Below are 23,194 nucleotides of genomic sequence, written 5' to 3' on the forward strand. Positions count from 1 at the left end.
GGATGCCCACAGCTGGTGTCCCTCCTGTCCCCTGTGCCATCCCACTGTGGAGGCTGTCACAATGCATTTTCCCCCAGCTCAGCAGAGGCTCTGCTGCTGCAAGGAAAGCCCCAGTGCCCCCTGGAGCAGGTGGCATCTGCCCCAGCCCTCCTCCCTCACTCATTCCCCTCACCCCAGACCCCTTCCCACTGCCTCAGCTCCACTGCTGGCACCACTGCTGGGTTTTGGGAGCTGAGCAGGGACTGGAGCCCCTCTGTCCCTCCCTGGCAGTGCTGGGGACAGCTCCAGCCATGGGCACAGCTGCTGGGGCACAGTGCCAGCCCCAGAGCCACGTGCTGCCAGCGTGGCAGGCCATCAGCAGGTACACCCTGCCAGGAGCACTGCAGGAAATATTTTTTCCCCTATAAAACACGCTTGACAATCCATATCAGGCCAGCTGGCTCCCTGGGCTGGGTGTCACAGCTGGCCAGTGCTGTGTCCCCTGCCCATCCCCGGGCAGCTCACAGCCAGGAGGAAGAGGAGCTGAGTGCAATAAGGACTGAAGGCTCCTGGGATGCTCCTGGGCTGCCACTCCACCCAGAGCCCCCCAGGCAGCTCAGACACCGGCTTGGGAGCAGGAGAAATAAATAAATAAATTCACATGAAAAGAGCAAAGGAGCAAAACAGCGGCAGGGCCGAGGGCAGGCAGCCCCCGCTGGCCACAGGAGGGAATGGAGGGACAGGGAGGTGACAGAGGTGACAGAGGCTGTGCCCACGTCCTCCCGCATGCTGGTGGGGTCCTGGAGACGCTGGCCCGGGTCAGTTGTTGTTCATGATCCACCAGGAGGCTGGGAAGAGAGGGAAAGCAGGGAGCTGAGGGCAGTGTGAGACTGGGAGTGGGGATTTGGGGTGGCAGAGATGGGGGACGTGACCCTGCAGGTCCCTAAAGCACCCACCCCACCCTGGGCAGGGAGCCTGGAGAGGGGGGAACCCCTGGAGCTGTGGCAATTCTGCAGGAGAGCACTGGGAATGGGGTCAGGGGCACTGGGAATGGGGTCAGTGGTACTGGGGGTCAGTGGCACTGGGGGTCAGTGGCACTGGGAATGGGGTCAGTGGTACTGGGAGTGTGATCAGTGGCACTGGAATGTGGTCGGGGGCACTGGGAATGGGGTCAGGGGCACTGGGAATGGGGTCAGGGGCACTGGAAATGTGGTCAGTGGTACTGGGAGTGTGGTCAGTGGCACTGGGAGTGTGGTCAGTGGTACTGGGGGTCAGTGGCACTGGGAATGGGGTCAGTGGCACTGGGAATGGGGTCAGTGGCACTGGGAATGGGGTCAGGGGCACTGGGAATGTGGTCAGTGGTTACTGGGAATGTGATCAGTAGTTACTGGGAATGAGGTCAGTGGCACTGGGAGTGTGGTCAGTGGCACTGGGGGTCAGTGGTACTGGGAATGGGGTCAGTGGCACTGGGAATGGGGTCAGTGGCACTGGGAATGTGATCAGTGGCACTGGGAGTGTGGTCAGTGGCACTGGGAGTGTGGTCAGTGGTACTGGAATGGGGTCAGTGGCACTGGGGGTCAGTGGTACTGGAATGGGGTCAGTGGCACTGGGGGTCAGTGGTACTGGGAATGGGGTCAGTGGCACTGGCAACTCAGGAGCAGCAGGGTTCTTCAGTCTAATTTAATCCATGTTTTATGGACAAATATTTTCCAAGACCCTGCAGTGATCCCTGAAAGCAAACCGGGGCTGAATTTGGTTCCCAGTCCCCACAGTCCCCACATTGCCATGGGTACCCTGGCAATGGCACATTCCCTGTGCTGGCCTGCCCTGCCCCAGCTGGGCTGGAGCCCCTGGCACTGAGCTGGGAGCAGCAGCACTTGGCAGAGCAGGTTCAGCCTCAGGGGAAACACAAAATGAGGCTCCAGGTGCATCTGGGCCAGGACTCAGCTTATCTGCTGCCTGGGCAGTGTCCCTGCTCCTGGCTGTGCCCACCTTGGGCAGGGGACAGAGCCCAGCTCACACAGCCAAACCTGCTGGGGACAACAGGCCTCACCCTGAGGACTGAAAAATCTCATTGAGGTCACCCCAAAGGGATTTTGTGCCCTGAAGGGAGCCCCAGTGCCTGCTCCTGCCCTGTGCAGCAGCAGAGCAGGGCTGGGGCAGCCTCACCTGGGAACAGCATGGTGGTCAGCAGCTCTGGGGACTCCAGCAGGCTCAGGATGGACTGCTGGAAGGTCTTGCTGCAGCTGGACTGCAAATGGCTGGAAAACAGGGTGTGGGCTCAGGGGGAGGTGGTGCCAGGCCCTGTGCCCACACAGAGCAGCTTCTGCACCCCCAGCCCCTGCTCCCCACACCCTTTATGGGGGTGCTGCCCCCGCTGGGAGCTGCAGCTGCCCCAGGGCACACAGGGCAGGGCAGGGCAGGGCTGGGCACGGGAAGGGAGCAGGGGGCACCCCCTGTGAGCCCCCAGCCCCTCACATGGGCACTGCCCCACCTTCTCCACGAGGGCACGTCCTGCCAGAACTCGTACAGGATGAAGCAGGGCTCGTCAGTCAGCTTGCAGGCAGAGACACTGTGGGGACAGAGGGACCCTGAGCCCTGGGCAGGCTGGCACGGCCCTGGCATGGCCCTGGCATGGCCCTGGCATAGCCCTGGCATGAGCTTGGCATGGCACTGGCACAGCAGGGCACTGCTGTGCCCATCACTCTCCCCACAAAGCTCCCAAAGCACATTTTGGGTGCATTCACATCTCCAGATGATCCCAAACCCAATTCCTGCTGCACAGCTCCTGTGTCCAGGTGGCAGAGGAGCTGTACAGCACTCACACTGCTCTTTGCTGCTGCCTAGGAACCAGCATCTTCTGTATTTTATTATTTCTTACTCTATTTTATTATTTCTTACTGTGTTTTATTATTTCTTTCCCCTCCCCAGCACTACCACATCGCATCCCTCCAGCCCCTTGGAGCAGCTTGGTGTCACCCTTCACACGGGGGGAAACTGAGGCAGGGGGGCAGGAGCTGAGCCCCCCAGCACAGACCCCCAGCTCTCTGTGTCCAGAATGATGATTCCCCATTCCCTGGTGCCCAGGAGAGGCTGGGGCTGGTGCTGGGGAGGAGTAAGAAATAATAAAACACAGTAAGAAATAATAAAATAGAGTAAGAAATAATAAAATAGAGTAAGAAATAATAAAACACAGTAAGAAATTGCCCCAGAGCCCTGCAGTGCTGGGGTGCAGCTGAGCCAGGGGAAGCAGCTGTGCAGGGCAGCAGCAGCAGCAATCCCAGCTGAGGCCAAGCCTTTCTGCAGCTGCTGAGGGGCCAGGCCCTGGGGGACAGCCCAGAATGTCACCCAGCAGCTCTGGGGCTCTGTGATGCCCTGCAGGGACCCGGCCCCACAGAGTGTCCCCAGGCTCAGCTTTGTGCTCACAGCCCACACACCAGCACCCTGCTGCCTCCACAAATAACCCTGATGAGATAAAAACCCATCAGTTCCAAACAAAACCCCTCCCGTTCTCTCCACCACACGTGTCACAGCGAGCATCTCCCTTTTGTTTGGACTGAAAATGTGGATTTGTGCTGTTGACAGTGAAGAGCTGAGGAAGGACACTCGAAACGGGAGCAGCAGGAACGTTCCCTGCTGGAGGCAGCCTGGAGTGCACAGGGAGTGCCAGCTGTGCCAGCAGGGCCAGCTTGGCACTGCCATGGCCCTGCAGGGCTCTGGGGCAGCCTTGGCCTCCCCAGGGCAGCTTCAGGTGCTCGTGGCAGCTCCCCCAGGCTCTGCATCCACCAGAGCTCTGCAGGAGCCCTGCCCTGGACCTTCCACTGCTGCTGAGTCCCTCAGTGCTGTATTCACTCACAGAACACTCCACAGCCACTCCTGCTGGCACAAACCCCCCGCTCCTCCCCAGGCACTGGTTCTTACTGGGAACACCTGCAGCGGATGGGATGGCACTGGGGGCACGCTGCCTGCCAGCTCCCAGCCCAGCCTCGCACACAAAACACCCCACACACCCCCCTGTGTCCCCCTAAAAGCCTGGCTGTGAGGAGCAGGGCTGGGGACAGGGCTGGGCACGTCCCACCCGGTACCTCTCGTGTTCCACCCATTCCCACCTCTCCCGTCCCACCCCAGTCCGTTCGTGTCCAATCCTGGTACTTCTCCCATCCTACCCAGTACCTCTCCCACCCCACCCTGTCGCATCTCTGCTGTCCCACCCCGGTACCTCTCCTCTCCCATTCCATCCCAGTACCTTCCCTGTCCCAGTACCTGTCCCGTCCCAGCCCAGCACCTCTCCCATCCTACCTTAGTACCTCTCCCACCCCGGTACCTCTGCTGTCCCACCCTGTTCCCCGCCACCAATTCTGGATGGGAACCCCCAAAACACCCCAAAAACACCCCCAAAGCACCCCCAAAACACCCCAAAAGCGCCCATAAAGCACACACAGCACTCACTGCAGGCAGCTGCTGTGGCCGGCCGTGCCCTCGGTGTAGGAGCGCACCGCCCTCCGGAACTGCTCGATGCTGCTCGTGGCCACCGAGATCTGCCTCTTGGCCACCAGGATGTGCTGCCAGGGACAGCACAGGGTCAGGGGCTGTCCCCTCCCGCCCCCTGCTCCCCTCCGGTGCCACCGCAGCGCTGGGGACAGCGGGGACACCGAGGGGCGCTGCCCACCTGGACAGGAGATGCTGCATCCCCCTGGGGGGGTCCTGCTGCAGATCCCCCCAGAAAGGGGCTCGGGGACCCCTCCCCTTGGGGACCCCTCCCCTGGCTCTGTGGGCACTCACAGGCACAGGGTGCCACCCTCCGGGCTGGCAGGGACACGAGGGAGCTGCACTTGTCCCCAGGCTGCGCCATCAGCGGGGCACGGCAGGGCTGCAGGATGGGCAGCGTGGGACAGGGGGCACCGCCCACCAGGGACAGGGACAGGGATGGGACAGGGATGGGGACAGGGAAATGACAGGGACAGGGACTGGGACAGGGACAGGGACTGGGACAGGGATGGGGACAGGGAAATGACAGGGGCAGGGACAGGGATGGGACAGGGATGGGGACAGGGATGAGGATGGGGACAGGGGTAGGGACAGAGGGACAGGGACAGGGATGGGGACAGGGACAGGGATGGGGAAGGGGATGGAGATGGGGACAGGGACCAGGACACGGAAAGGGACAGGGAAAGGAATGGGGAGAGGGAAATGACAGGGACAGGGACAGGGAAACGACAGGGACAAGGATGGGGACAGGGACAGGACAGGGACAAGGACTTACTGCATCCTGTCCCTTGCACATGGCTTCCTCCTTCAGTGGCTCCAGGCGGGGGCTCTGCGTAAGCACCAGGGAAAAACAAGATTTACCATGAAAAAACAGCATTACTGGGATAAACCTGAGTTACTGGGATGAACCAGAGTTACTGGGATAAACCAGAGTTACTGGGATAAACCTGGGTTACCAGGAAAAGCCAGTGTTACTGGGATGAACCAGAGTTACCGGGAGAGCTCTGCAGCAGGAGTGGCACCAGCCCAGGGACAGCTGGGCACCGCCCCAGGGACACTCCCTGTGGCACCTGGGCAGGGCAGGGCTGTGCCCTGCTCACCTGTGGGGTCACTGGGGCCTGGGGACTCCTCAGCCCCCCGGGGAAGGCAGGACAGGGTCAGCAGAGGAGGGGAAGGGCATGCAGGGCTGGGGCAGCTCTGTGCCAATGCCAGGGCTGAAGAGGGGGTGCTGGCACTGATGGGAGGGGGTCCCAGCACTGCTGTGGCCGTGCCCAGGGGTGGGGCAGCCCCAGCACCCCCTGGGCACACACACACCTTGCACTCCAGCTTCTCGATGAGCTGCTGGAGCCTGTTGATCTGAGCCATCCACTGGCTGTTGTCCTCAACACAAACACCTGCAGGGCAAAGGGCACAGAGGTGTCACCCAAAAAAAGCTCAGCTTTGTCATGGCCAAAGCTTGCTCAAGACCCAAACCCCACAAAATCTTCTAAACCTCGGATTTAATCCAAAAAACTTAATTTTTTTCCTACTATCCAAGAGACACAACATCCCCAAGAAGCTCCAGCTGGCACCTGGGTGAGATGCTCCAGGCTCCATCCTGGAGGAGCCCTCACTGCCCAGTGCTGCTGGAGATGTGGCATTTGGGGACACAGGTTACAGGTGGCCCTGGCAGAGCTGGGGGAATGGTTGGACTCAATCCTGGAGATCTTTTCCCACCTTACTGTGATTCTGTGCTGGTCCCACACCCCCTCCAGGCTCCAGCAGGACACAAAGAACTGAGGAACAGCAGGTACCTGTTGTCAGCATCCCAGAGTAGGGGTCTGTTGGGGACAGACAGACGTTCTTCTGTCCCCTGCGCCCACAGCGCCTCCCTGACCTCAGGCCAACCGAAGTCTGCGGGTTCTTGATCTCTTTTCTGGAATTAAACAAAAAAAAAAAAAAAAAGCAAAAGGAGGGGTTGAAGCCATTCCTGGAGGTGTCAGCTCGGCACTGGGCTGGGAAAGGGCTGCTGACTGTGAGGAGCAGGGCTGGGGACAGGGGCTGGACATGTTCTACCCAGTACCTCTTGTGTCCCACCTGGTACCTCTCATGTTCCACCCATTCCCACCTCTCCTGTCCCACCCTGTTCTCTCGTGTCCAGTTCCAGTACCTCTCCCACCCCACCCTGTCCCATTTCTGCTGTCCCACCCCAGTACCTCTCCTCTCCCATTCCATCCCAGTACCTTTCCTGTCCCAGTACCTTCCCTGTCCCAGCCCAGTACCTCTTGTGTCCCATCCTGGTACTTCTCCCGTCCAACCTTGGTACCTTTCCCGTCCCACCCTGTTCCACCTCTCCCATCCCATCCCATCCCATCCCATCCAGTACCTTCCCTGTCCCAGTACCTGTCCTGTCCCAGTACCTCTCCCATCCTACCTCAGTACCTCTCCCACCCTGATACCTCTTGTGTCCCACCCCAGTGCCTCTCCTGCCCCATCCTGGTACTTCTCCCATCCAATCTCGGTACCTTTCCCGTCCCACCCTGTACCACCTCTCCCATCCCATCCCATCCCATCCCATCCCATCCCATCCCATCCCATCCCATCCCATCCCATCCCATCCCATCCCATCCAGTACCTCTCCCATCCCAGTACCTCTCCTGCCCCATCCTGGTACTTCTCCCATCCAATCTCGGTACCTTACCCTGTCCCACCTCTCCCATCCCATCCCACCCCACCCCACCCCTGTACCTCTCCCGCCCCGCCTGCTCCTCCACGGTGTCCACAGCACACTCGAGGGACGCCTGCAGGGACTGCAGCTGGTGCATGGTTTCCCGCAGCAGGAACCGCGTCAGGAACTGCTCCATCTTGGAGGCTGTCTCGTACCTCTGGGCAGAGGGGACAGCACCTGTCAGACCTGCCCCTGGGCAGGGCCACACCTGGAAGGGGCTGTCCCTTAAACAAACAGAACGGGGCGGTGTGACGGTGCTCACAGGGGTTTTCAGGTGAGGGAAGAGATGAGGATCTGACTCCATGTTTCAGAAGGCTGATTTATTATTTATGATATATATTACATTAAAACTATACTACAAAGAACAGAAGAAAAGGTTTCATCTCAGAAGGCTAGCTAAGCTAAGAATAGAAAAACAAGAATGATAACAAAGGCAGCTGCCTCAGTCTGTCCGAGCCAGCTGACTGTGATTGGCCATTAATTAGAAACAACCACATCAGACCAATCACAGATGCACCTGTTGCATTCCACAGCAGCAGATAATCAATGTTTACATTTTGTTCCTGAAGCCTCTCAGCTTCTCAGGAGGAAAAAAAATCTTAAGGAAAGATTTTTAATGAAAAGATGTCTGCAACAGGGTGGGTTTTGATCAAACTTTAATTATCACCACAAGTGACATTTGGGGGTAGAAGTGAGGCTGTGGGGCAGGAGAACCCTCGGGGTGCATTGCTGTGAGATCACAGCAGGGCATGCAGCCATGCTTCCATGGGCACCCCTGCCCAGCACCACAGGCCAGCCCTGCCAGCCCTGCCAGCTCCAGGAGGGCACATGGACACCAGCCACAAGGTCAGGGTCACCCTCAGGGACAGCCCCAGCCCCAGGGAGGGCCCCAGGCTGGCACAGCATCCCCTGTGCCCCTGCTCACACACTGCAGGGCTTGGAGACAGGCTGGGAGCCTGTGGTGGCCCCTGGGTGCTGGCAGCTCCTCCAGAGACCCTTTCACCACTGGCAGGGCTGGCTTTGTGCCCTCTATGCCCAGGGAAACAGTGCCAGCCTGGCTGCTCCCATGAGACACTCCCTGATGAATTCCTGATGGGTGGTGTAAAAGTGCAACCAGAGAGGCATGTGAGAAGCTATGGGGAGAACTAATCACAGAATCACAGACTCACAGATCACAGAATAATGAGGTTGGAAGAGACCTCTAAGACCATCGAGTCCAACCTCTGCCCTAACACCTCAACCAGACTACAGCACCAAGTGCCATGTGCAGTCTTTGTTTAAACACATCCAGAGATGGTGATTCCACCACCTCCCTGGGGTGCATACTTGAATGGGAAGAGCACTCCAGTACTTTATTATTCTTTTGGTGAAAAACTTCTTCCTAATATCCAACCTACACCTTCCTTAACATAGCTGGAGACTGTGTCCTCTAAAGGGTCACCTGGCCTGGAGAGTGCCCAAAGAACAGGTCAAGAGGCACACCATGCCACAGGAGCAGGTCTGGGAGGCACAGAGAGCCAGGGAAGGGCCTCGACACACACAGAGGCACCCCAAACTCCTGCCCTTCTCTGCCAGCTGGGATCACAGCTCCTCTCAGCTCCTCTCTGTGTGCTATGGGCTCTGCTGGCAGCACCATTTATGGAATCAGAGGATGTTAAGGGATTGGAATGGACCTCAGAGATCATCCAGTTCCAATGTCCCCTGCCATGGCAGGGACACCTTCCACTGTCCCAGAGGGCTCCAAGCCCTGTCCAACCTGGCCTTGGGCACTTCCAGGGATCCAGGGGCAGCCACAGCTGCTCTGGGAAATCTGTCCCATGGTCTGCCCACCCTCACCCTCAAAGAACTTCATGCATTTAATATCCAACCTAAATTTCCCCTTTTTTAGTTTGATCCCATTCCCCTTGTCCTGTCACCACAGTTCCTGACAGAGTCCTCTGCCGCTTCCCTGTAGCCCCTTCACACCTGGGAAGGTGCTGGGAGGTCTCCACACAACCTTCTCTTCTCCAGCCTTAACTGACCCAGCTCTCTCAGCCTCTCTCCAGAGGGGAGGTGTTTCAGTACCCTCAGAAACTCTGTGGTCTCCTCTGGAATTGCTCCAACAGTTCCATGTCCTTCTTACAGTGGAGACACCAGAACTGTGCACAATATTCCAAATGGGGTCTCACAAGAGCAGAGCAGATGAGCAGAGTCACCTCCTCTGACCTTCTGGCACCTCTCCTTCAGATACAGCCCAGGATTTGGTCCACACACTTAATTTTCCTGTCCAGTGTTCCCTTGCTTCCTTAGAACCACCTGAACTTCTGTCCTTGCGCTGTCACAGAACCTCAGGGGATGGAGACAAGGAGGGATGCTCAGTGAGACAGGGAACAGGAGGGACAAACCCAGCCACTTCCAGAGCAGACACTGCTGTCCTCCAGTGGGGCAGAGCAGGCACCTGAGCCTGCTCTGCCCTCACCAGACCCCTCCTGTCCCACTGCAGGCTGTTCCTCCATGCCTGTTATCCCTGAGGAGCCCCAGCCATGCTGAAGCCCGCGGTGGTCATCGACAGCGGCAGCCGCTTCACGCGGGGCGGCTTCGCAGGCCAGGAGCAGCCCCAGTGCGTGCTGAGGACGCTGCTGCCCTGCAGCCTGGGCACCCCCTGGGACCCCTGGCAGCCCCGCCCTGGCACGGAGAGCCCGCGCTGCTTGACCCCGGCCCCGCGGCGCTGCCCGCTCAGGTACGGCCTGGTTGAGGACTGGCACAGCATGAGAACCCTGTGGGACCACCTGATCTGCTGCTGCCTCAAGGTGTCCCCAGAGGAGCACCCAGTGCTGCTGGCAGAGTCCCCGTCCTGCCCTGGCACCGACAGGGTGAAGGCGGCCGAGGTGCTGTTCGAGGGCCTGGGGGTGCCCGCGCTGCACCTGGCCAACACCGGGTTCCTGTCGCTCTGTGCCCACGGCAGGGTCACGGGGCTGGCTGTGGAGGCCGGGGCGGCCGTGTCCCATGTCACCTCCGTCTGGGGGGGCCAGACCCTGAGGAAGGGCACCCGCAGCCTGGGGGTGGCTGGGGATCACCTGTCCAGGTACCTGCAGCAGCTGCTGCTGCAGCAGAGCCACACGGCGCCCTCGGGGCTCCAGGCCCTGACGAAGAAGGTGCTGACCCAGCTGAAGGAGCAGTGCTGCTACGTGTCCCTGGACTATGAGGGAGACCTCCAGGAGGAGGGATCCCATCATCCAGCCAGATTCCAGACCCCTGACGGGCGCTGGATCACCCTGGGCAAGGAGCGCTTCTGCTGCCCCGAGCCGCTGTTCCGGCCCGAGCTGCTGCAGCTCAGCTGCCCCGGCCTGCACCAGCTGGCCTGGCAGAGCCTGCACACCGTGCCCCAGCGGGCCAGGAGATACGTGCTGGGCAACATCGTGCTCTCAGGGGGCTCCTCCATGTTCCCTGGCTTTCCTGAGAGGATGTGCTTGGAGCTGAACCTGCTGTTCCGAGGAGCAGGAGTGCACATCGAGGTGCTGGCCAGCCCCAAGAGGGCCACGGCAGCCTGGGCTGGGGGCTCCATGGCAGCCTCACTCACCTCCTTCCAGCACACCTGGATGACAAAGGGAGAGTACCAGGAGCACGGGGCCCAGTATGTGCACACAAAATTCCAGTAGGGAGGTGGCAGCCATCCCTTGTGGCACTGAAACACTGCCCTGCCCCAGGGGCAGCTGCAGCAGTGCTTGAGTGGCTCCTGTGCTGCTGCAGGGCTGCAAAGTCAATAAAGTGCCCCAAAAGAAGCAAAGTGCTTTCATTGACACTCCAGGTTGTTTCCTGTCTAACAAAGGTGTCTCCTCTCAGGCTGGAAAACAATCAGGGCTCATGCTGGGGATGCAGGCCATGCTGACTGCCTCGTCTGGGTACATTTAGGCAATCCTAATGCTCCAGGCTGCATTTCCCAACTGGAAATGCAGCTGCCAGGATGAGGAAGGGAATTTCTCCAGCTGCAGGACCCCCAAGGGGAGCCACAGGTGTGGGAGGAAGGAGCTGAGCAGGGCAAGGTCCCCAGAGCACCTGCACTGCAGCCACTCCTTGCAGGAGGTGATTCCCCACCTGGCACTGGAACAGGTCAGCACTGGCTGAGGAGGATGATCTGAAAAGCAACTTTCACTCCTTTAATTTTGGTCTAAAGGTCGTTTGGTGCTGCAGGTAGCCAACTCAGCTCCCTGAGCAGGCATTTCCTCACCTGGCACTGCCTGCCTGAACTCACTCAGCTGGGCAGATGATCTGAAAGGGATCAGAGGTGGTGAAGGAACAGCTGGGGAGCACAGCCCAGCTGTCACAGCACACTGCTGTCCCCATGGCCAGCCCCGTGCCAGCTCCCCAAGGGACACAGAAACCACAGGAGTCACCGTGAGCTCTGAGAAAGACAGGAGCAGCAGTGGGAGGGCGAGGAAGGAGCCTGCACATGATGCAGGAGGGCTGGCTGCTCCCCAGGAGCATCCACCAGGAGAAATCCACCCCTTTCCTGGACAAGACAAGGCAGAGCAGCATCCCTGCCCTCCCTGGGTGTCCTCGTGTGACCCCTAAGGCTGCAGCACCCAGAGCTGCCCTCACCCCCCCAGATCCATGAACCACATCCAAAATCATGTCCAGCAATGCCACCCCATCACTGGGGTCAAATATTTCCAATTCCTGCTGAGTTTCTCTCCAGCACACTGAGGATCTGGAATTCCAGAAGCTCTGCACAGATGGATTTCATTGTAACCCTTCCACTGCTGGTGCCAAAGAAAGGGAGCAGTGGGGAGGGTCCTGAGCCCCTCATGGCTCTCTGGTTGCTCTGTGCCAGTCCAGGAGCTGGGTCTGACTGGGCACAGCTGTGGCTGGATGGGAAAGGAAGGGAAGGAAACTGGAGAGAGTGGAGAGGATGGATGCTCATCCCCCAAGCTCTGGGCTGGAGCCAGCAAAGGATGGTCACAGCTCCCCCCAGCACCAGGGGCCAGGGGGATGGGGCTTTCATCCCTGCTGGAAAATGAATCTCATTTTCCTGCCTCAGAGACAGGATGGCAGCCACACTGACAAGATGCAGCCACAGCAAACTGAGCTCCAGCTCTGCATCTCCCAGCCAAGCATCATCCCATGTGTACCTACAGCCCCAGAAATGGAGATCTCAGGGCCGGGGATCCCTGCCCACCCTTCTCCTCCTCCTCCCAGGGTGTGCAGGCTTTCAGTGCCCTGGCAGCACTGCCCCTCTGTGCCTGCCCAGCTCCTGCCAGCCTGGACACTCCCTGCTTGAAGGGGAACAAAGATACTCCAACATCCCCAGGACACACCTTGAGGGAGAGAGTGCCCAGGGGGCACAGCAGGAACATCATTCACCCACCACACAGCCCTGCACAGTCAGTTCTGATGCCTCAGGTTTTAGCTTTTCTATTTTTCATATTCTGTGCTGCTTTAGTGTGTGGGTCTGAGCTTCATATGAGGGGATGGTGAGCTCTGTGCACAGAGCAGGGAGACAAAACAATTCCTGCTCCAGCTGGGCACCAAGGACAAATGATCCAAATCTCAGCCCAAGAGCACAAACACCGTGGGCTGGAGAGAGAAAAACAAGCAGGGTGGGACTGCCTGGGCTAAAGCTGGAATGGGACAATGAACTGCAAGGTGCAAATGGAGCAGAACTGATCACAGTGACAGACCCCGTGCCTGGTTGTGCATTTTGGGACCATTTTGGTTCATCTTGGGTGCAGCCCTGGCTGGGCTCTTGTGCTGCCCAAGGTGAATCCATGGAGGAGATCCTTTTAATAAATCCCTGCTTTATTCTTTAGCTCTGCCCAGTCTCTGTTCTAGGTCAGCCTTCACAGGGCATCAGTTTCAGTGCCCAAAATCCAAATCCAAGCCCTGTCATCCCTCTGGCACCACCCAGGGCCCTTCCCCCAGCATCAGGCAAATGAGGTGTGCTCCCTTCCCTGAGGTGTCCTTCCAGCCCTGGGCACACAAACACTTCCCCTGCCCTGGGGCTTGGAGGCTTCTCCCCAGTCACGTCACTCCCCTTCCTGTGGGAATTTATTTAGTTTACTAATTTTATTTTTAGGGGGTACTGAGGTAGTATAATTAATTGTACTACAAACCTGAGTTTCTGTATATAGGATGATGGGGAGTAACATTTAATTATGGATTTTTTTTGTACTGAAACTCAGTACAAAATTGTATTGTTACAGTAGAATATTGTTATTGTATTGTTAAAAATAGAATAGAAGTTTTTAAAACACCTCTCAGATGCCCCATCTCTGGGTCAGAAAAGAGCATAATCTGGCACCAACCCTTCCTCCCAGCACTCCTCATCCTCTCAGCTCCCATCTGAATGCCCCAAGCTCCACATCCCCCATGGATGGAGTTTTATGGCAGGGGCAGAGCTGCTCTCACCAACACCACATATCACCTGCCCTGAGCCCCACAGCTCACCCAGGGCAGCCCCCACACCATGAGAGGAACAGTGGATTTGTCTTTCCAAACAAGCTGTGGGTCTGCTGGTAGATAAACAATGAAAGAAACAATGGGAAGGATTGCACTGATTGATGAACGGAAAAAGATATTTGCCTTTACAAATAAACTGTAGGTTGGCTGATAAATGAAATTGGATATTGAAAGATGAAAGAAACAACGGGTAAGAAAAACCCCTAAATTCCATAAGAATTGAAAATCAAAAAGGAGGGTTACATATAAGAGGGAAATCTTCAGTATCAGGTGATTCAGTCTGTAACTCCCAAGTACCTCAGCCAGTGGGGAAAGAGAGAAGGGAAATGTGGCTGGGAAGTTGGGACAAAAAGGAGGCTGAGTCCTCCAAAAATTAGAGACACCCCAGGGGAATGCCCCATGGCCTCTCCCTTTATTGGAATAAAGTAAAAGGACTCCTGTGTCTCCTTTTTGGACATAAACCTCTGGTGTTTGTGGATGGATTTCCTAACAACCCCAAACACACAGGCACAGGCAGCAGTGTGGGGTGGCACCCCCAGACCCCCCTGGCAGCCCAGGGCAGGCTGTGCCAGGAGGGGACGTGGCTGCACAGGGTCCCATGGGGACATGGCAGTGCCAGCTGCCTCATCAAACACAGCACACCCAGGGGAACGTGCTGGAAATAGCCATCCCCAGGAGAGCTCCAAATGCTGCTCCACATTTCTGCAGCAATTTGGGAAAATTTGTGCCAGGGAGAGAAAGAACTTAAAATCCAGTCCCCATTGCACTCCTCATTTTGGGGCAAAAACCCCAAATCCTCTCATCAGATGCTGCACAGAGGTCAAACCCTCTTATCAATAAACTCACCAAGCACAGCATTTTGTGCTCATGGAAAAGGAAATAACTCAGCAAGCTCAAGACAAAGGAATTTTGGTCCTGCACTGGTATTTCAGCCCTGTTTGCCCAGCTGAAAATCACCAAGTTGCCAAGAGCTGCTATAATTTTGCTTTTGAGGGGTTTTACTGACTTTTTTATGATGATAGTTGAGCTCAGGACAGAATGGGTGGCCACATAATTCCCTGTCAGAGGGTCAATGAGGCTGCCTGCCTTGGAGAGGTATTTATGTGAGGGCTTGCAGTGTTTGCACACTGGAGAATGGAAAGATTTCAGCACACAGACCCCCTGTGAGAAACATCAGGCTGTTTTCTGAGCTATTTCCTCTGTTCACCTCCTACCCCTACACAATTATACTGCAAACATGAAGTTCAGCCACAAAATAAGGTGTAATTAGCACACTACAGCACAGCTACCAAGTAATATTTTACAAATAAGTGGGAATGACAGAATGTGAAGGAAAAACTCTTTCCTAGACAAGGCAAATTTTCTTCAGCATGTTCCTAGTGAGGGAGGATGGAGGCATGGGAACCCCTAATGGTTTGGTTTCCTCCTGCTGACCTGTAAATTCCTAAAAACAACCAGGAGAGGGTTTGCTGCTCACACACACACAGAGCTCCTGCAGTGTGGGATTTATAGAAAAATCTTAAAATCTGACAGAAGGTTCACATAGTACATATTTGTATGTAAACATTGAGATAAGAAATAACTTATAAATATGATAGAATAAGATAGACATTGTTGAGAGAGAAATGAAACTAAAAATAAGTTTTAAAAGCGTTAGCATAAATATAAAGTATATAAGTAAATCTTTTATATATGTAAGTATATAATAAAATATATATAGTGTATATTATATACACTATATATTTTTATATATTATATAAAATATATATTATATAATATTTATATTTCATATAAAATATCTATAATATATATTTTATATATTATATATAAAATATATATTACTATACTCTATAATAACATAGTATATTATTATATATACTATATATACACTATACCTACTATATATATACTATATATACTATACATATAGTATATATAAAAATATATAGTAAATATACTATTTATTAAAATACTATAATTAATATACTATATATTATACTATATATTAAAATATATAGTAAATATACATATAGTGTATATATACCACATATACATATTAAAAAGTATTTTTATGAGTATATATAAGTATGAAGTATAGTATAAAGTAAGTTTTTAAGTTTTAAATATATATTTTATATATTATATATATTTTAATATGTAATATATCTATTTTATATATTATATAAAAATATATAACTGTATTACATAATATTTATATATTATATATAAAATATATTTTTATACTATGTAATAATATAGTATATTATTATATATATTATATATTATATATACACTATACCTATTGTATATAGTATATATAAAAATGTATAGTATATAAAATATATAGTAAATATACATATAGTGAATATATACTATATATACATATTAAAAGTATATATATAAGTATATATATTTAAGTATGAAGTATAGTATAAAATAAATTTTTAAAATAAGCTTTTTAAAATATATATTTTATATATTATATATATTTTAATATATAATTTATATATTTATATTCTAAAACCTTAAATGAAAAGTTTTCTACTATGTGATATTACACACTTCTATTTAAATTACACATTCATAATATTAGTTATACTATTTAATTTTGGAAGCTTTCTCCATGGCCTCAGGTTAAATGCAGTGTTCTCTTGGGGACCAGTGCCTGTCAGCACAGAAAGTCTGAAATTCTCAGTGACCAGGGTTCCAACACTCCATTTTTCTCTGTGCACAAGCAGCTCCCAGCTCATCTGGTTCTTCCACGAGGCTGCTCTGTCTGCCCAAGGGGGGCTCAGAGCAGTGTTTGAACCAGAAGAATTGAGGGGCAGGTGTAATGTGGTGTAAAATTCTGAGGGGCAGGTGTAGAATTCTCTGCCCTGGCTCACAGAGCTGAGAGCTCTGGCTAAAATCCAGCCCACTCATCCCATCACAACTCAACCTCAAGTCCAACTCTGCAAATACAAATGTGGGAGCACACTCATGTGCCAGCAGGTAGGAATGCAGCATTTATCATCTCTGCAGCCTCAAGGCATCCCTCCCAGAGCTCCTGCCCAGAGCAGAGCCCAGCAGAGCAGGGAGTGCAGGGAAGGGACCCCAGGAGCACCAATTCCTGCACTGGGCACTGCAGGGCTGGGTGAGAGCCCCTGATCAGCACAGACCCCTCCTGGGTGGGAGCAGCGCTGGGAACTCTGCACTGCCCCGGCTCCAGGCACATCCAAACACGTGGAGAAACAGGTCCAGCAAAATTTGCTTCAACAGGAAAAACCTGCTCATGATTTCCAGGGAACAGCAGTGGCACAGGAGCTTTGGGAGTGAATGCCTCACAGCAATACTGGGGAGCAGAGAGTGACTGTGCTGCCCTTTGCAGAAACACAGGAGTGTACACATTCAATACCCAAAAAACAGAACAGAAAGGCACTGAAATAAAGCACAGCTCTCTGGTGAGGATTCCTCCTCTCCGTCTGGACTTTTATTTAATAGCTGTGAGTGGGGCTGGGGATCTGAACCAATGAGAAAATTTTCAGAAGATTCCCTGTCCTGGCATGAGATTTCCACACATAGGTTTGAAAACACCTCTCAGTTGCCCCATCTCTGGGTCAGAAAAGGGCTCAATCAGGCACTGCAGTAACTGCAGGCACAGAGGACAAACAGGCTGGGTTTGGCCAGAGGAAAGCCCAGAGAGGATCTGACACTACAGAGGCACAAATACCACTCTGGTGAGTGTGGGACTGGTCCTCCTTCTCTTCTCTGTCTGACCAAGAGCTCAGAGGAGCATTCACACAGATGATGCCCCTCACCTGCTTCAAAGGAAGGCTGTTCCCATGCTCAGCAGCAGCCCAAGCACACAGCTGAGCCCTCTGACACAGCTCAAGTGCAGAAGGAGCTGCTGGTCCCTGGGCAGGGCCCTCCAGTGCTGCCTTTCCCCATTGTCCTTACCCTGAGGCTGCTCAGCACAGCTGGGGCTCAGAGCCTGCCCTAATCAGCACCTCCAAACTTCTCCCATCAGCACAGGGTGAGCACAGGGGCAGGAATGAGCCCTGCACCAGGCTGGGAGAGCAGGAATTGCAGCTGCTCCTGCCCCTCTTCTGCAGCCAGCACTCAGTGCTGCAAGCTGGGCTCCATCCCGAGCACCACCAGCCCTGCAGGGCAGTCTGGAGCCTCACTGCTGGGGGGAAACACTTTGTTCTGGCTCAGAACTCGACACAGGCTCCCAGTGATGCTCCCTGAAAGTGTCTGTGGGGAGGACACTGCAGGGAGCTGCTGGAACAGGCACTGCCAGAGCCCTGCAAGGAGGGGATGATGTCCCCAGAGCATTGATGATATCCCCAGAGCATAGATGATGCTCCCAGAACACAGATAAGGGTCTCCACAGCACAAAAGTTTTAGATTTACCCATCTCTGTGAACACCTTTGAGCCTATTATGGAAACTTCTGGGATGCTGCCCTGGAAGAACTCACAATAGGCTTTGAGAATGCCTCTCACCTTAGGGTGAGTGGAAAGGGGCTTGTCCCAGGGTGTCCTGCAGCAATGTTAACCTGCCCTTTCCTCACAGGTCACTGCCCTTTGTGCTACCCCTGTGCCCCCAAACCATTGGTTCCTGACCCCATACTTAACAAAGGACACTCACTGTTTGCTGTGCCCTTGTCCCTGGGTTCCCTCAGTGTGACTTTACAATAAACCTCACTGGAACTCTACACAGAGACCCTTTCCAGCTGTGCTGACAGTGTGGATTCAGTCTGTAATTGTCCAAGCAGCTTTCTCAGAAGATGCTTTTGGGAAAGGTAGGAGCAAACACCATCCACTGATACCAGGCTGCTGCCCTTGCCCTCCTCCAGGCTGTGTGCCTACACATGCACAGACACCCCTGATTTGAGGGGTTTGCTGCCTCCAAACCCCAAATTCCTAAGAAGCAGCTGAGCTCACCACAGCTCCAATTTCCCACCCTGCTGCCCTCCCCTGTGCCATCCTTACCAGCTTGGTTTTGTCCATGGCTGCCAGCACCGCAGCGTTGAGCGTTTCCAGGGCAGAGAGAACATTCCTGTATTCCCCCAGGTATGCTGAGAAATAATCTGCAGCAGGACAGAACACCATGGTCAGGCTCCTGAGCACCTCCATCCCTGCCTCCCCTGCTCCTGCTCCCCACACTCAGCCCAGAGCTGCAAGGGGGGAATTCACTTCCCTTTCCAGACTCATTCTCCCACTTGGACTGAAATGAAAAGTCCTTCCCTATTGTCCTGGGTTGTAAGATGTGATTTAGGCTGTGTGTACTCTATCCCCATGTGTCAGAGCTGGGGCAGCTCTCTGCTGTTCATGGGGCAGTTTTTCCTTTCTCTCTCCCACAGCCAACCCTCCCTCCAGGAGATCTCTGCTGTCCATGGCCACTGAGTGTCCCTGCAGGGCTGATCCAATCCCAGCATCCCATGGGGAGATGCTCCGCCCAGGGGAGGAGCCAAGCATTCCTGCCTGGATCCAATCTGAGCCTGGCACAGCACAGCAGCCTTTGCCCCCTGCATTGCCAGAGGAGCAGCTTTCTGCTGCCCTGCATGGCCAGAGGGAGCCCAGGCCCATCTGCAGCAGCCCTGGAGCTGCAGAGGAAAACTCCCCCCTTGTGCAGGATCCCTGCTGCAGCAGAGCCACAGCTGGCACTGCAGGAGGGCTGAGCCCCCATGGGATGGGGCTGGGACACCCCCTGGCACACAGGGGGCAGGGCCTGTGATCACTCTGGCAGTAGTTTTTTTATATTACTGCATTTGTATTTTATTTTATTTTGTCCCTAATAAAGAACTGTTATTCCTGCTCCCATATATTTTCCTGAGAGCCCCTTAATTTCAAAATTATAATAATTAAAATAGAAATATTAAAAATATTTAAATATTAAAATATAATTATAATTAAATTATATAATTAAGTATGTATAATTAATTATAATTAATTTAATTAATTCTATATTATTAAATTAATTATAATTAATTTAAAAATTATAATTAATTCTTAACAATATAATTAATTGAAAATTATTATTAAAATATTAAAATATAATATTAAAATATAATATTAAAATATAATGAATAAACTTTCTTGTGATTATAAAATTATAATAATAATTTTGAAATTATTATTATACTTTCAAAATTATAATAATTCAGAGGGAAAGTGCATTTTCCATTTCAGGGGAGGCTCCTGCCTTCCTTAGCAGACACCTGTCCTTTCAAACCAAGACACCTCTCCCCTTGGGAAAAGCACCTCTGTGCTGGGATCCAGCCACAGGGACCTTGGAGCCACCCAGTCCAGCCCAGGTCAGACACACACAAACCCAACACACACCCTGGGGAGGGGAAGCAGGAACATCCCTGACTTACCACACAACTTCTCCGTGTCCACGTTGCTGCAAGAAACACAAAAAAAGCTCCTGTTAGATAGTGGGGCCGGTGTGGGGGAAACAGTGAGGGTGAGCAGAGGTTTGGGGGCTTGTCTTGAGTCCTGGTGGATTTTCATGTTCATGTATTTTCACAACTGAATTAGAAAAATAGGGAGCTGCACAGGTTCAGAGCCAGCAGCTCAGGAGCCATTGCCAGCCCCTGCAGCACCCAGGGGCTGAAGGAGCAGGAAAATCTGCTCCACCAAATCTCCTGGAGCTGGAGTGTGCTGGGAGAGCACCTGTGACAACAGAGAGGGGTTGGATGGAGGTGCCTGTTGAAGATTGCAATGCAAGATGTATTCCATTACCATCTGTATGGCAGATTATCTTTGTCAAGTGGGCAGTTTGCCTTATCTCTCTCTTTGAGTGACCACAATCACTCCTCCCTCAGGGGTGACATCTGCTGATAACAGCTATTGAATGTCCCTGCATGGCTGATAAGAACTACAGCATCCCATTGGGAGATGCTCCACCCAGAGGGAGGAGCCAAGCATTGCTACCCAGATACAATCTGGAGGCTCTGGAACACCAGCACAGCTTCTCCACTGGATTCCCCAGAGGAACAGCAGCTGCCTCTAATTCCACTGGATCTTCAGAGGAAGAGACTGCACCTTTCTCCAGCATCCCTGCTCCAGCAGAACCAGCCCTGACACTGCAGGAGGGCTGAGCCACAATTCCAATGGCACTGCTGCCACCACCCTGACCCACAGGGTGTCAGGCTGGGTTCTGACTCTGGCAGTGTTGTTCTAGTGTACTGCATTGTTTATTTTATCCTTTTATTTTCTTCCCTATTAAAGAACTGTTATTTCCTGCTCCCATATTTTTGCCTGAGAGCCCCTTAATTTAAAATTTATAGCAATTCAGAGGGGTGGGGAGGGTGTACATTCTCCGTTTCAGGGGAGGCTCCTGCCTTCCTTAGCAGACTCCTGGCTTTCCAAACCAAGACAGTGCCTCACACCCCTGGCTGGCCAATTCTGAGCCCTGGAGCTGCTTCTGAAACCCAACCTCTTCCCCCAAAGGTGGGGAGCATCCAGCCAGGGCTCCCTCCTTGTTCATCCCTGACCTCAGCTCAGGTCCTCCCCATGGCCAGACCCCCTCCAGCTCCTCCTCCTCCTCCTCCCTCCCTCAGAGCCCAGGAGCTGTGGAGTTGTCTGCAGGCTCCCAGGGGCTGGGTGACTTCCCAGCCCTCCAGAGCAGTTGTTCCTCTCCTGAAGGTCATTAAAGCAGGGATCTGGCCCCAAAATCCTGGAGGCAGGGGCCAGACACCCACCCTTTGCACTAACAGAGAGCACAATTTCCCCTGGCATCCCTGCAGGGTTGGGGCAGGTCCCTCCTGAGGCTGCTAAAGGTGCTGCTGGGGTGGAGAGGTATGGGAATCTACAAAAGCAGAGGGTTTTGGGAAAGCTGCAAAAGGCAGGCCTCAGAGGCAGCAGAACTGTGATTAGAGCTAAGCAGTAGCCATGAGATTGGTCAGCAGAAAAAAATATTTAAAAAGTAGAAAGGCAAAGACAAATAGAACAATGGTCTGTGTATTAACGCTTGTCTAGAATAACTCCCTAAACTACAGAAAAGTTTAACTAGCAAGATATTAGGAAGTTTGAAGCTTAATAATGGAGCTCTGTGCATTTTGCTTTAAGGCTCACAAGCAGGTATTGTATTTGAAATAAGCAGCATTGTTTTAACCAAAGGTACCTGTGCTTATAGTGGTTGGATAGAACTACTGTCAATGTGCTTTTGCTTTGTGTGATTGGTCAAAAAACTTATAAAGTGAGTTGTAACATTAAGTTCTTTGTCTGCTGCCTGGGATGTGAGCTGGTGGCATCTTCCCATTGTCATAACCATGGAATGAGGTTGATGCTGGAAAATCAAACAGCTCAAGGCACGTTCCAGCAGTCCTGTCCTGTTTGTGATTTGTACAATCACAAACCAGAGACCCCAGCTGGTGATAGAGAGGGAGGAGGGAAATGCTCAAAAGCAGCCCCAGGTTTGGGGATGGGTCTGCAGGAGCTGCTCAGGTGGCCAAAGGCACAAAGGCAGAGATGCTCTCCATGCCCAGAGCCTGCAGGGACAGAGCCCAGCATGGCATTTATTCAAATCAGCCTCAGCTCCAGGCTTTCTGCTGCCTCAAAATCCCCCAGATGATTACAACCAATTTTAATCCTGATTGGGAAAGTGGAAGAGAGCCCCAAAGAGAGCTTTTCAAGTGGTTTTTAAGTGTTGAAGTGCTGTCACACATGGGGGAAGTGGCAGTATCTGGAGTTTGCCAGGCTCCCAGCACAGGGAATGCTGCAGTGCTGCTGCCCAGGGATGGGAAACCATCACCCTGTCCCCCCCTGACACTGCTGACAGGGCAAAGGGACAAAAACACCCTCATGTAAAATTAGAGAACAGTGTGTGAACTGTCCAAAATACCATTTAAAGTGAAATAATTAAGGCAAAAATCTTCCTACAGCTTTTCCTGAGACATCAAAGGCTGTTTGTGTCTCTCCCTTTCTCCTGGGCTCCACTGAGAGCACTTTAACAGTGGGCAGTGGCTCAAAGCAGGGGAATATTTTGGTGTGAGGGTGGCAGAGCCAGGGCAGGGGGCTGCAGGCTGCTCTGGGACTACACCTGGAGCTCTGAGCAGCACACAGGGGCAGGAACACTCAGCTCAGCTATTTTAAACACACAGCAGCTGATTCAGGCAGAGCTCTGTGCACTGACCTGGCACTGCAGGCACTTTGTAAAGGGGATAAAAAAAATCCTGTTTCCCTTGAGACTGGATCCAGATAAACCTGCAGAGCCACAGCCCCTCACTGTGCCCAACTCTGCTGATCCCCCCTCTGGGCAGCTCTGCCTGACACAGACACTGGGGTTTGGGGCACCAGTGTGCACTGGGAAAAGGGTTTGCTCCTTGTGAAGTTTTCCTCTTTATTTCTGGCACCTGCCTGGAGGCTGCAGAGCTGCTGCAGTGCTGCAAGAGCCCTGGCCCTGCAGTATGCACAGCACAGCCCCAGAGCTGCAGGGAAACCCTGGCTCCCACCTGAGAGAGGGGTAAAAATCACCACAGAGGGCATGTGGACACTTTGTGTGCACATTATCCAGGCATTTGCACTGGTCCCAGTGAGCACCTGGGACTGGGGCTGGTTTCAGCAGGAGCAAGGAGCCACCAGCTCAACTCACTGCC

The 23,194-nt window shown here is 53.2% G+C and overlaps 2 protein-coding genes across 3 annotated transcripts in view; one reads left to right on the forward strand and one right to left on the reverse strand.

Annotated features, from left to right (window-relative positions):
- Window positions 1-607: 607 nt before the first annotated feature.
- NECAB3 (N-terminal EF-hand calcium binding protein 3) overlaps window positions 608-23,194 on the reverse strand; it is a 35,463-nt gene continuing 12,876 nt past the window's right edge. For both annotated transcript variants that reach the window (XM_058036379.1, XM_058036380.1), the window contains 10 exons: window positions 19,970-19,995; window positions 18,582-18,679; window positions 7,195-7,331; window positions 6,261-6,382; window positions 5,782-5,861; window positions 5,243-5,296; window positions 4,429-4,541; window positions 2,474-2,551; window positions 2,149-2,240; window positions 608-827 (listed from right to left, as the gene is read on the reverse strand). In XM_058036379.1, coding sequence (XP_057892362.1) covers window positions 799-827; window positions 2,149-2,240; window positions 2,474-2,551; window positions 4,429-4,541; window positions 5,243-5,296; window positions 5,782-5,861; window positions 6,261-6,382; window positions 7,195-7,331; window positions 18,582-18,679; window positions 19,970-19,995 — 829 coding nt within the window. In that variant the 3' untranslated portion in view covers window positions 608-798. The remainder of the gene's footprint in view (window positions 828-2,148; window positions 2,241-2,473; window positions 2,552-4,428; window positions 4,542-5,242; window positions 5,297-5,781; window positions 5,862-6,260; window positions 6,383-7,194; window positions 7,332-18,581; window positions 18,680-19,969; window positions 19,996-23,194) is intronic.
- On the forward strand, window positions 9,697-10,812 carry ACTL10 (actin like 10). Its single transcript, XM_058036378.1, has one exon. The coding sequence runs from the start codon at window positions 9,697-9,699 to the stop codon at window positions 10,810-10,812; it is 1,116 nt and encodes a 371-aa protein (XP_057892361.1).

The sequence above is a fragment of the Melospiza georgiana genome, chromosome 17 (assembly GCF_028018845.1).
Source record: "Melospiza georgiana isolate bMelGeo1 chromosome 17, bMelGeo1.pri, whole genome shotgun sequence".
Taxonomy (NCBI): Eukaryota; Metazoa; Chordata; class Aves; order Passeriformes; family Passerellidae; genus Melospiza; species Melospiza georgiana.

Excerpts from the sequence above, each read along its gene's own strand:
- ACTL10 (XM_058036378.1), top strand. The coding sequence starts at position 9,697 with ATGCTGAAGCCCGCGGTGGTCATCGACAGCGGCAGCCGCTTCACGCGG.